Source organism: Camelina sativa, chromosome 18 (genome assembly GCF_000633955.1).
Source record: "Camelina sativa cultivar DH55 chromosome 18, Cs, whole genome shotgun sequence".
NCBI lineage: Eukaryota > Viridiplantae > Streptophyta > Magnoliopsida > Brassicales > Brassicaceae > Camelina > Camelina sativa.
In genome coordinates this window covers 12,805,746-12,819,579 of record NC_025702.1, presented here as the reverse complement: position 1 = coordinate 12,819,579, position 13,834 = coordinate 12,805,746, and the positions used below count along the sequence as shown (strand labels likewise).

The 13,834-nt window shown below is 32.3% G+C and overlaps 1 protein-coding gene and 1 long non-coding RNA gene across 4 annotated transcripts; both read right to left on the bottom strand.

The window, feature by feature from the left end:
• Positions 3,329-4,950, bottom strand: LOC104761362. Of its 3 annotated transcripts, none has more exons than XR_763149.2 (5): positions 4,800-4,950; positions 4,352-4,410; positions 4,186-4,266; positions 3,687-3,871; positions 3,329-3,563 (listed from the first exon to the last, which is right to left on the bottom strand). It is a non-coding gene; the product is annotated as an uncharacterized LOC104761362 (long non-coding RNA). The 3 variants fall into 3 exon arrangements; XR_763151.2 differs by having other exon boundaries at positions 4,196-4,266; XR_002036458.1 differs by lacking the exon at positions 3,687-3,871.
• LOC104761361 (probable plastid-lipid-associated protein 14, chloroplastic) lies at positions 9,724-13,425 on the bottom strand. Its single transcript, XM_010484436.2, has 14 exons — positions 13,193-13,425; positions 12,644-12,964; positions 12,506-12,549; positions 12,347-12,425; positions 12,149-12,265; positions 11,882-12,064; positions 11,702-11,788; positions 11,483-11,589; positions 11,313-11,400; positions 11,132-11,212; positions 10,964-11,040; positions 10,728-10,863; positions 10,570-10,632; positions 9,724-10,481 (listed from the first exon to the last, which is right to left on the bottom strand). The coding sequence occupies exons 2-14, from the start codon at positions 12,947-12,949 to the stop codon at positions 9,834-9,836; spliced, it is 2,016 nt and encodes a 671-aa protein (XP_010482738.1). The 5' UTR covers positions 12,950-12,964; positions 13,193-13,425; the 3' UTR covers positions 9,724-9,833.

Below are 13,834 nucleotides of genomic sequence, written 5' to 3'. Positions count from 1 at the left end.
GTACAATATCTTTTTAACCATTATAGTCTCCTATCTACCATAAATTATGATTAAGAAAAAAAACGTCTAACTAATAATTCATGTTATTAACTTTGAAAAAAAAAGTTCAAGTTATTAAATTATCGACCTTATGAAATATAGAAAGAAATTTCTAAGTGCATTGAACTAAAACAATATATATATATATATATTATAAAAAACAATTTTAGAAGTGGATAAATCTTTGGATACGTGGGCGGAGCCGGCAGAAGACACAAGCAGATGCTTTATCTACTTGCGGCAGTTAAATATATTGTCATATAATCGGTCTTTTCCAACAAAAGTTTGTCTATCCTAGTGGTAAAAGTAATGTAATACAGACATCTCATGTCTAGATTTTTAACCGCATCAGTTACATTCTTTTTGGAATTGTGGCCCTATGTATCTCTCTGCTAGCTCTGACCGTGGGTTTCACAGTAGAGGAACACCGTCTTTGATGGATACTTCAAATTTAAACTTAAATATCTAAACAACTGCCAAAGTTTATGGGCATGATTAATCTTTGATTTATGATACCGGATTAGTTTCCTGGCTAAACCATAAAATTAGTCAAAAGGCTGATTTAGTAAATGTAATTGGTTCATGGTCAAAGCTTTTTGGTTATAACTGTAGAAGTAATGTGAAGAGAATTATTGGACAGTCGAGTCGACACGTAACTTGTCGCCATGGAATATGATGAATTGCACCAAGTTTATATTTTAAATTTCCATATGCGGCCAACCGTACCGTAATAAGTCACAAAAGATAATCATCCTGACGAAAATAATCAAAAGATTATCCATTCAAAGTGGTTTCTGTGTTTTCTTTTGTTGAACTGAGTCATTGAATATCATGAATACTGATTATTTACACTTGTACAACGCAAAGTAGTTTCTGTACTTTAAAATTGTAAATCTTGTCATATTGCATTTTAATGTTTTTAGTTATAGTCATATCGATATCGATGTCTTTTAAGGTATTCTTTATTGTAAAGACTAAGGAGTATATGGCTAGTGAGAATTATATGTATATTTATTTTAGATTACGTACAACAGTAAAATTTTACTCATTTTCTAAGGAGAAAGGCTATAAAATTTAGTAGACGATGACCACAACAGGAATAAAGAGCAAAGGATAAAAAGACAGATAAAAGTATTTCTCGTTTAATTCAGAACCAAAGTTCAATACAGTAAATATAGAGTCTTAGCAAATTTAAGGAACTATCTAGTAATTTCCTTAACAGATAAAGAGTGAAATTAGTTTGGGTTAGGTCTCTTGGATATCATGTCCTCCCTCTTGAGCTATCTAGCATCGTGTTTTCGACTATCAATTTAGATTTATTAATTTTCAATTTCATAATTACAACTGATATGTCAGAAAATAGTCGAATAATGTAATTATTAACTTAAAAATCGTCGTTTGCCCAAAAAGAAAAAAAAAACTTAATAATTGTCAACTGAACAAACTCAGTTTTTCAAAACATGAAAGTGTAAAAACTTAATGGAATATTTTGAATTGTAAAAAGATATTAAAATCACGTTTTAAAATATGAACAAGTGATTTACCATTTATCCCCAGTAATTAATGAGCTAATTATAAACAATTTTGTTAACTAGAATAAATGGACATGGCATGTCTATCCCAAAGATAACTAGACCATACAACGTATATTTCTAACCAAACAAAGCTTTATATCAATTCTGCCACCACCAACCACATGTCATTTATATGTTAGGTAGGTAGAACAAATGGTGAAAGCTGAAAACCAAAAAAAAAAAAAACTAAAATATACAAATATACAATAAATTAAAGGTAACTAACTAGTTTATGTCATTTGTATTAGAACGAATAAATATATGATTGTTTTCCATGAAATCCATTAATCGTTACAATATTATTAGCATTTTGTTAAGGGATTTGTTCCAAAGATGTTAAATGTTTGTAATACGAAATTTATAGGTAATTTGGCCACTTAAAACATATCTATGAATGACCAAATACAAGTAAACAAAATAGCATTATGATTATACATAAACACATGATTAACAAAAAAAAAAAACTCCGACAAGCACTTTGGCGAAGAGAACCGAAGAGGTTAGGCAACTCAAAAAAGTTATGAAGAGAAGAGAGGAGAGTGTGGCCTAACTACGAAAACGAATCTCGGAATCTGTCCAACTCACCATCATATGGGCAAAACATATCAATGTGACCATTCCTACGAATCTGTCCACCTCACCAATCAAAATGACAACTTTATTTATGACGTCATTTTCAACATACTCTTCTCCACTCCGCTCTTTATTTTTTTTTATTTTATTTTTATATCACAAAGTAAACAATGACAAAAAAATGAGCAATTAAAGTAAAAAAAATACAATCGATAAATGTTACGTTTAAACGACCAACACACAAAAACAAAGGTTTCGTTGAACACGCGCATAATTTGGCGGAAAGTAGCATTTTTATAAGGCTGTAAAATTGGCAGAAATAAATTATAAAAAGCTGTAAAGTATGAATTATATATTCTACAGTAGTACAGTTTTTATTAGTCACATCCGTAGTTCAGATATTTCTGACGAAACAGATATAAAAATATAAAAATAGTTATTTATTTAATCTGTAAAAATTAAAATTCTATCAAAAACACTAATAAAACAGGAATATTTTAAAATTGTATATTAGTAGGTGCATAATTTAAATAAATTTTTTCTCCATGGCAACAATTTTATTTTAAAATAATAATAAGAATTAGTCGTTCTTTTTAACGAAAAGGGACACATTTTTTTGTTCTATGAATTATGCTTTCCGACACCGACTATTCTATTTCAAAAGTAATTGGCAAATTTTTATATTTTTCTAAAAAGGTGAAAGAAACGTGCCTGTTTAGATAAGTAACTAAACTGGTTTGGTTCTGTTCTGTTTTGTCAGAAGCTAAATTCACCAAGTACTGTATTTTTACTTTTTGGTAAAGCGTACTAGACGAGCAAACAAAACTTGAAACAAATAAGCAAAAAGCTGTGAATTGTTCTTTTTTTTTTTTTGAATAAGCAGCCACTAAGCACACAGTTTCACAACTACACCACCTCTTATTTCCGCATATTTGTAAAAAAAAACTTAAATTTTATATATGATTTGTGGTAGACAATCTAATTCAAAACAATGACATCACGAAAATAAAATAATAAATATATAAATATATTATTTTATTGATAATATACAGTAACATGTAATAAGATAAACAATCTACATTAACATTTTCACAACAACTTTGTGAAAGAATGCTTCAAGTTCAGAACTATTTACAATCATATGTCAATATTATTAATATTTTTAATAATTTTAATTATAATCAAATGTATGTCCTATTATAATCGCATATCAGTTTTCCAGTTAATTATCTTACTAAATTCGAATTCTAATCATCCGAGATTAATCAATCATATACAATCCCGAAAATATAGAAATTGGAACAACTTTCTTTTCACCCAAAAATATAGAAATTGGAACAACTTTCTTTAACTTCCTTCCATTCCATTCCTAATTTTCTGCAAAATTAGCAAATCAGAATCATCAATCAATCATATACAATCTTCATCATCACATTTAAATTGGCAAACATGATAAATATTGAATGTAAAAAACTCAATTCTACCAAACCAAAATCAAACCTTCCAAAACAACTAAGATCCCAATGGCGAGCTATATAAACAGTGTCTCACCAACAAACATCGACAGCCAAACACATCCACAATCACACAAAGCTCAAACCTATACAATCAAAATGGCAGCATCTTTCGCTTTCTTAAGAGACATTCCTCCTTACAAGACCGGCTGGAGAATCCAGGTCAAAGTCCTGCATAATTGGCGCCAGTATACAACCAACACCGGCGAGACACTTGAGCTCATATTGGCTGATGAGACGGTGAGTATCGAGTTTTATAAAACCATCTATCTATATTCAACTTTTACTTATCATAACTTTAACTATTTTAATTTATAGGGAATGAAAATTCACGATTTACTTTGGTACTTTCATTGTGTATCAATGTAGATTTTATGTTTGGCAGAGAAGCCAACACAAGATTAGGGGTTCAAATTTGGTTTCAGTAAACTAATAGTAACACTATGTACTAAATGAAAAAAAAATTAAAGGATAAAATTACTAACCCTTTCTTACCATTGTGCTCGCGTTTATACTAACAAAGCCACAAAGTACACCGTTTCTGAAACCATTAGTTCAGATACAACCTGCACAAAAATTATATCATCACTATGTTTTAGCAAAGGTTTTTTAAAAAAAAACCCAAAACAAGTTGTAAGATAGACTTCAGACTCTTATCTTCTCTTAGTATCTTCTACTCGAATCTGACCATTCTTCGATGGTTTTAAAACCTGATGAAAAACATATATTGCTAATTATTTAATTGTTAATCTATATTAACTTTGATAAATCATACAAAACAACAAAGAAGATAACAAATTGGTGATTAATATTTTTAAACAGCCTTGATGAACTATAATCTTTTAACTTTTTGAGTCTGACAATATATGTTTATAACTAGAAGGCATATCGAATTAGACTAATTGAGACTGCCCATGGAAAAATTAGCAACCATCATCTGAACTAGACAAAATCGACAACGGATACACGAAATCATCCACAACGGAAGCGAAAATATAAAACAAACTATATTTTCCAAATTCTGATCGATTTAAAAGTAGCAGCTCAGACAAATATTAAATTGAATAATGAATCCAACAGAGATTCGAAAGGAGAATACCTGTTAACCCGAATTAATCCACAGATTATCCAACAAAGAGTTTAAATTGAGCAATATCGCTTGAATTGAATAATAAATCGTATGTGAAAATGGAAAAGACAGACCGACAAGTTTTTTTTTGTTTTTTTAACCCTTTTTCGTAAAAGGAAAGAATGAGTATCTGCAACACGTTCATAGCAAAAACGAAACCAGGCTGATGATTTTGGGCTTCAGAACGTCATATGGGCCTCGACAAATTTAAAAACTATTCCAGATAACCATGTTATATTAAAAAAAAAACAAAATAACCAATTTAAATTAAAACCAAATACATACAAATTATACAAATTTCCAACTCAACATGCTCAAATATATATCTTCAAACACACAAGTTCAAATTAAAATAAAAAATAAATAAAAAACAATAGTAATCTACAAATTTTTGAAATTTAATAATTGATTCTTCACATTTACATGCAAAAAAAACAATACAAAATAATTAAATTGTTTTCCACCCAAAAAAAACAAAAAAAAACATTGCTTGACCAATTATACACAAAATACAAATAAAATATTTCCTAAAAAAATATTTAGAAAATATAGACCTGTGGTATACCGCGGGTTAAAATCTAGTTAAATCAGTAAAGTTAAAAAATGACATTTAATAAATAGATTATAAGCAACCTTTCTAAAAGCTTGAATCCATTTTTTATAACAATATATCTTCTATAAATTTTGACCTTTATTGCAACCACTTGGTCCACTTGACAACATATACTGTTTTCTTGAAAAAAATAGAATCTTATCAAATATATATATATGAATCATATGTATGCTATGACTTGTATCGTTGAGATCTCTCTTTAGTCTTTATTTTATTTTATTTTGTGTGATAGAAATCTAAATTGTAAAAAGCCCTCAAAGTCACAGGAAGATACTATAACTGACTTTGTTTTTTTCAGTTATTGTAAACTTAATAATCTTTAAAACATCACTTTTTCTACAATTAGGGTTTCAGATTATTTGACCATTCACCATAAGACCAGACGAAACAGGTACTCTCGCACCCAAGGGAAACGCACAATCCAAACATTTTAATATACAATTAAGTTTTGTTTTTCTTTCTCTAATCTTATAATTCCCTTTTAATAAAGTCAGAGCTAATGATACGATAACCCATCATGGAGAAGTGAATCTAATGAGTTGTTCGTTTGATTAATCGTTTAAATTTTTAAAAAGATTCCAATTCCACTAACAGAAGACCACACAAACACAATACATATGCATCATGATGGTTGGTAAGAGGTAGTCTTAATTGACTTTTCTACTTCTATTTTTTAATTTTTTGTTTGCTCGTCAAAGTGGAATGCACACACTTAAAGTATACTTATATTTTAAACCAATTACACTAAGTGTAAGTATAATTTTTCTAAAAAATCGTATCAAAATGTCTAAACCAAAAGTCAATGTTTTATTTTCTATTTAATCGGGATCTGATGAGATACATTCATTTGGTAATTGTGTAGTTCACATGACTAATTAATATGACTACATTTCGCAAAATTATAGTTTGAACCTAAGAAGACATAATTACTCAAAATGTACAAGATAAGTTAGAGAGTCCAAAATTAGGCACTTCGAAAATACAAATAATAATAGGAGACTTATCAATTTTAAACTATTGATCCTAGACAAAATTGCAAAATAAAATTTGCTAATGCATGCTACTAAAACATCATGCCTATCTTGAAATTCTTGTAATTTAACAGAGAAACATTCTGTAGTTTTTTTTTTAAAAATGATTTCCGTTTCTCTCTTTTTTCCTTTTTGTTTAATGCCTCCAATGGTTTTTTTCCCTTTTTTATGTTTGAACAACATGCATCCAATGGTTATGAGTTGTGCCTATAGTAATACGCTTCCATGTTTACGATGAACAGATCATAATTAATGAGTAATGAATGACCAATAAAAAATAAACACGATCAATTCACTTTTATAACTGTCATCAAGTCCAAGTAGCAATAAATAAGAAAATAAATTCGCATCAACAAAAACAATGCGTTTGACAGGATTAAACGTAATAAATGAAAAGTAGTTTCTGTTTAAATAATTTTAGAAAGTTGAATATATTAATGCAGGAGTTTATATAGAATACTAAAAACGGTTGGTTGAGTTTGGCTATTAGTGAGCGTGGACACCACAGTTTTATTTTCCTCTTTGTTAATTATTCCCAATGCACAACTTCAAACTGATCAACTGTCGTTTTGACGCTATGCAGCGTCTCGTGCTGCACCATTTAATATTTGGTTCTTAATTCATTTCTTTAGACTAGTTTAATAATTTGATTTATTTTAAACAAAACAAAGTATATAAACTCGTATTTGCTTGAAATATAAGTTTTGAGTCCAATGAAAATATTTCATAAAAGCCTTCTAATGCACATTAATTAGGCTAACATGTAAAAATTCAACGAGAATTCATACTATTTGTTTACCTTTACCGAAGTTGTCAAAATAGATAAAATAACAATAATTTTGCCGTCCATAAAGTTTATCAGGCATTTGAAAATATATGTATGGAGGTGACCAAACTTTCAACGGCATGATTAATAAACAGTTGTAGTACAGTCCGATTATAAACACAGTAAGAACTAGGAAATGATGAGATGGTAAAAAAACCTCAACAATAATTGTGATTTAAAAAAAAAAAAAACAGTAATTGTGATCGGTGATATTTCGAGTCTTCTAGCGGTTAGAGTAGTTAATTTGGTTTACATTAATATCAAAATACTAGTGATTTACATAATCATAACAGTAGACCAAAAAATTACAAATAAAAAGAGTATGTAAGCCTAAAAAATACATGCAACGGACTTGCTGCTGTAAACTCTGTCGCCTTGTTGCTATGTTTTTTTTTTTTTTTTTTGAACAACCNGCTATGTTAGCTGTATTTTTCATACCTTTTCATTGATTGATAACCTTATGAAGAAAAAGAGAATTCAAACCATAAATCTCTTTCACACCAACAAACTTAGCAATTATTACACCATTTTGTTGATACTAAGTTGGGTTTTCAGCTCAAACGTCAACGCAGCTTAGTATCACTAACTACATAATATCTAACTCAGTTACTCAGCAAGTATTACAAAATTGATTTTACAAGATTTATTAAAACAACAAGGTAGAAAAAATCGAACATTAGTGTAGTTATAATGACAAGTAGACAACAGAAGCTAATTAGCACTTGCCTATAGAATAGACTTATATACAAAGAAAGAAAAAAAGTAAAAGAAGAGACGCGACTTCTCGGAGCAGATTGAGGCCAACGAACCATTTTGTGCGTCCATGTGCTTCCGCTTCACATGTGTGCGGCGTAATCTTATATACCAAATCCTTTTTTAATTATTTAGGTTACTCTCATGTTTTTGGACTATCTTACACACCCCATTAGGTGCTGATCATTAAACTATATATTATTCTCGTTAGTTAATTATTTGCTATAATCCAAATGATTGTAGTCCAATGATTTTGTTAAGATTTTAGCTCCACTATCATCACTAGGTGATTATTCAATTTTAGCATATTACATATTAAGCCATGGAAAAGATAGAGGTGGACAAATTAAGCAATGAAAATGTGGAATGAGAATGAATAAACATTTGATCACATTTCATGCTAATTCAAAATCAAAATTAGTGATGATACTAATGCGAACTAGAATCATGTCTCAATCGTGTCTAAGTTCAAGATAAACACATTAGCTAGATGAGAAGGAATCAAAAAATTTGAACTTTATTCAAATTAAACAAAAGTGCTACTTTTATTTTTGTCAAGTCATGGACATCAAACCCTGTCTCAATGGAATAATGCATTCAATAACATACGTATCAGAACGAGGCCAAACAAGAGAAAGTGTAGTTTTTGCCACGTTTAGTGAAAGAAGTGGAATCGAACCATGGTCATGTCAATGTGTCGAGGATGGTGGAGACCATGACGAGCCATTTGGCAATAAAAATGAATTTTTTCTTGTTTTGGAAGGTATTGTTTTTGTTTTTGGAGTAAGAATGGGGAGAAGAGTCAAATGTGGCCATTTGGATAGTTGAGGAGTCTTTGTATCAATCAACGGCCACATGTTAAAAGAGTCTTTCCTCTCCTTTCACAGATTCAAAGGGTCAAAAGCTCTCTCCCTATAGGGCCCTTGGTCTTATAATTTAACTATATAAACTGCTTTGTTTGGAACTTTGTGTCTTTGTTATTGTGTATTTTTTCTTGTTTATTAGTACTCTGTTTTATGTTGGTTTAGTTTTAGGGCTGTATCTAAAACTTTGCATTTGAGTTATTATAGTATGATTTAAGGTTAATTTTGTTTGTCCATTTAAATACATATAGTAAAACGAATTCAGGTATTATTATTTAGGCCTATTTGATACTATAAAAGAAATCAAGAATCATGTCCCCTCGGCCATGTTAGGTGGACTTCTACAACACGTGTTTCTTTACTGCTCACTGTAAAAGACAAAACATATTCTCCTTTTTGAAAATTTGATAAGCTTATCAAATTTTAAACAGTAAAAGTAATAACATATATATACTCCCAAAATATTCGAAATCATTGTATCATTTCTATCTTAAATCTCCAAACCTCATTAGGATATGGACGAAAAAGTTAAAAGAAAAAAAAAATTCGATCCAACTCAAAAAATTCTTATGATACTTTGTTTTTGTGGATGCTCATCTTTACAAAATGAATAAAAATGTACGAAATACCATTTCTATTAGAATATAAATGATACTTCAGGACGAATCTTTAGACAGTCGACAGATGTATTGCAAATCATTGTGTTTCTGTTTCAATCATGAAATGGTATCTTCATGATTTGATGAAACCATATTAAAATCTTGAGCTTTTTTTTTTTTTTTTTACTAATAAGGCTCTTATTACAATCTCAATCAAGAACCAAACATTATTACAACATACACAGAGAGACTGGCTACAGGGTTTTAGTTCTAAAAAGAATGATCCTTTGTTATATACATAAAGAACCGAGGCAAGTGGCTACATACACTTATCGTTGAAGCTAGACCTTGTAAACAACAATGCTGAACCATTCACACACCTAAGTACAAGTAACCTACCGTCTATATAAGTCCCACACACAAGCTTAGAAAGATCAAACATTTCCTGCGGAATCTGCTTTCTAACTTCTCCAATCACGTTCTCAGGCGATTCTATACGATCATTCATGCTCATTGTGACTTCAATCTCTCCAGAGACGAGTTTCGCTACAGGAAGACTCGACGGAAACTTTTTAAAGGGCACAACTTTTTTCCATTTCTGGGTTTCAAGCTTCTCGGCTAAACCTTCTTCAGCGTCTGGTTCGCCCATTGAGAACTTACCAATGTTCTTTTTTTCTTCTTTGAGATAAAGTCTTTTCCCGGCTACTAGTCTGAATTGGGAGAGCGTTTGTAATTTCCCGGTGGCGCCGGTTTTGTTGTGTGGCCAGTCTTTGGTTGTTATGGCAGTGAAACCAATATCAGAGGTAAAAGAAAGTGAAGTGTTGTTTGCTGCTTCTGAAGCTTGGGTTATTGTTAAGTGAACATTGCCTATTAAGGCTCGTGTGGAGGGCTGGCGCAAAGTTAGACCTATGTGCTTTCCAGTTGAGTATAACAGACGCCATCTTCCCGGTAAAAGATCCAACCAATACTGCGTTTACACAAGAGATCACTAGTTATAACAAATTAAATGTGCAATATATCAAAGCTAAAGGATCAAGAGAGGTGGTAATTCGTACGTTTGGTTTTGGATAAGGATTTAGCATCTCCATTAGTCCAATGAAGTGGGCAAGTCTTTGGCGCTGCAAAAGATTTGTTTTCAATTAGTCTTTTAGTTAGGAGACTGAGACTACAGGTTCAAACTTCTTAAACTAACAGCAAAATATCTCATATATACCTGAGGCATGCGGTAAATGTATTCTTCTGAAATCTTTACAGCGGTTGATCCAAGACCCCATCTGATAATATCCATTGATGGGGCAACGCGCCATCTTGGTCCACATAGAAAGGGATGCTTAAGAGCATCCAAGCAACTGCAACAAAACCCAACAGATTATGTCAATGTAACTTATTAGTTTTTGCCCAACTTAACGACTCCACTGATTAGCAATATTATCGTGCTCTATATGTTACCTTATTCTTTTAGAAGGTCTGGTTGCAATTAATGAAGATAAAAGGTGCCAACCTGCTCCCCAGTTTCTATCAAGTATCTGACAGCAAATAAGGGGTGATGATAAGCAACTGTTTTATCTCAAGACGAGTGAACAAACTAGCACATAGCTCTGAGTAGTGAGTACTTACTTGAACTCCGGTATTTCCAGATTCGGAGTTTGTATTGAGCGTTGTCACAAAGAATTCCCGTAGCGAGGAAGGATCATTCCCCTAGATATACATTTAGAAGAATTTTAAAGGACATCAACATAAGTTTATAACTCATCTATGGATTATTACATTGAGCACACTCTGTAGCCCAGTTATTTACCTTTGCCAGGAAAGACTTCAATTTCGCAAAGATTAATGGATCCATCAGTTCTTGAAGTATCATTTTTGCCATCATGAATCCAACACATCTTTGACCATAAAGGAAAGGTAAAATTAGGCTTAGTAGTGCAACTAAACAGAATTGTAATTAGCATCTCTCTCTCAAAATACCTCATGTCGAATGCTATCATCATTTGTCTTCTGTCCATGGTACTGTAAGCACTGCTAGTACTTGCACCATCCCCGTAAAAGTCAGCAGCATTTCCGAGAATCCCTACCTATAAGTTTGAAAAAACAAACTTGAAATTAATTGACAGATCTGAAACATACATAACTAAGAAAATAAGTTAGCTTAATAATCAAACTTCACAACTGAAAGTATATACTAACTTTGATATGTCTATCCACAGGGCTAATATGCACATTTTCCAGTCTCAGTTCTGTGTGAGCAAGACCATGGCTGTGCAAGTAATTGACCTTCAAGTTAAACACCACCAAAAGAAAAATGTTATGAAAATCATATCAACTAAAAAAGAAGTACTATGCTTGTTTGAAGGAGACAATACATACTCCTATTAAAATATCTCTCATTAGTATACGGATTAGTCTTAATTGCCTTGAAACTGCAGGCCCTCCTGTTGTATCATCCCCCACTCTTCTGAAGGATTCTTCATCTAATGCAAGAGTAGCTTCTAATGTTGGAAGCCAATCAGATTGTTGAAGCCAGTGTCTAATCGAGAAACTTCCATGGCACTACAGGAAGAGATAAAGTTTAGTGAATTGTAGAAACATATGACTAAACCAAACCGTATACTTGCACCATTTTGAGGCACTTACCCCATGTACGAGGGTAAACGAGTACGGATCATCACTCAAGGTATTGGAGATATAACCGTGAACTTGCATTGAGTAAGAATGGTACAGAAGCCTACGACGAACTAGCTTTTTTAATACCTGCAAGTAGTAAAAAAATTGGTTACCATACTGAAGAGATTACAGTAAGCAACAAAAGAAACGGAAATGGGAGGGACGAACTTCAATGGCTCTTCTTCCCCTTTTTTGAGCACGAGTGGTATTCAATTTCCGAAGGACAACTCCTTGGTTAAACAAAGGGCTGTGAAATTGAAGCACCACAGATGAAGCCCTGAAATCATCATCTTGAAATCTTGATATACATATTAAGTAGATACTGACCTATCTGGAACCTGAACTATAGCTTCAAACACAAGCTCATCCGCCTGCCAAAAAAAGGAAGTAAAGCCAATCAGTTGAAAACATAGGGACAAATCAAAAAACCAACATAGAAAGAAAACATAGACTTGGTTTAAATACCCTGCCGCCATGACCAATGCTAACACGATCAAGAATCTTAAAATCAGACCACATGAACTGCTTCACATGTGCTGATCCATCATCCACAGAAACCGAAGAACCATTCCCAACATCCTCGTCTATCTCCTCCACATCAGATGATGAAGGCTTTAAGGAAGATGAACAACGAAACTTGACAGGCTTTGCACGAATCGAACTTGTGGGCTGCCATAGGCTACGGTTTCGTTTCAAACCAACAATGCTGGAGTTACGCAATACTTGCAAATTCGGCAAATTTGGAGTCGAAAAAACACCACAGAGTGCCATCAACACAAAAAACCTCTACATAAAAATCCAAAAGTAATCAACTTTATATCAAATACAAACACACAAACCAATCACACACAGCTAGTTTGACATTACTATTACAGATAAACTCAAATCCACCAACACTAAAAGCCCAATTAATCAAGAAATTACATATCTTTACACAAATAGAGATTACGTGAACATCTCAACTCCGCAAACAATCATTGAGCAATCATTTTATACACGAAATCAAGAACTTACCGATCAAAAACAGAGATAGACAGAGAGAGAAAGAGAGAGGGATCTGGTGGAGAGACGAAAGAAGAAGGCAACTTTCACATTCAAAAAAATTTGGTCTTTCTTATTCAGTATGAAATTGTATATAAGTACAAAGTGGCTCGTGAGAGTTGCGTGATGAAGTACGCCTGAGGCATCGCGCCTCGAGGTCGACCCACGTCTACCTCCGCCACTCCATTTCTCCTACAAATATCTCTCTCTCTCTCATCCCCAACCAGAAAACAAAAATCTCTTTGGGCCTTATTGACCCACAACCTCCTTAACAGGCCTTTATAGGTCCTAACGACATAAACCCGTAATTAATTACCCACGATGAAAGGTTAAAATAGTCATTTAACCAATAAAACTCACTGCGCCTTAATAGCTAGTGGGCCTATACTGGGCCTAATGAGCTGCAGCTGTATCCAGTTTTTTTTTAACCGTGTGACGTGGAAATAACCGAAGCGCACAATAAAAAGAACCGGACGAAGAAAGCAAAATTCGATCTGATAACCCCCCAGTGGCATAAAACCGTAAATAAGACACACGATTAAAGGCTCAGATAGTCATTAACTAAATTATCCCTTTAGTCTTCCCCTTGTCCGAAGAAAAAAAAAAAAAAAAAAA

Excerpts from the sequence above, each read along its gene's own strand:
- LOC104761361 (XM_010484436.2), bottom strand. The coding sequence starts at position 12,949 with ATGGCACTCTGTGGTGTTTTTTCGACTCCAAATTTGCCGAATTTGCAA. Across the intron at positions 12,266-12,346 it reads GGGGAAGAAGAGCCATTGAA|GTATTAAAAAAGCTAGTTCG; the intron begins GTTCGTCCCTCC and ends TACTACTTGCAG. Across the intron at positions 11,789-11,881 it reads TGAGAGATATTTTAATAGGA|GTCAATTACTTGCACAGCCA; the intron begins GTATGTATTGTC and ends TTTAACTTGAAG.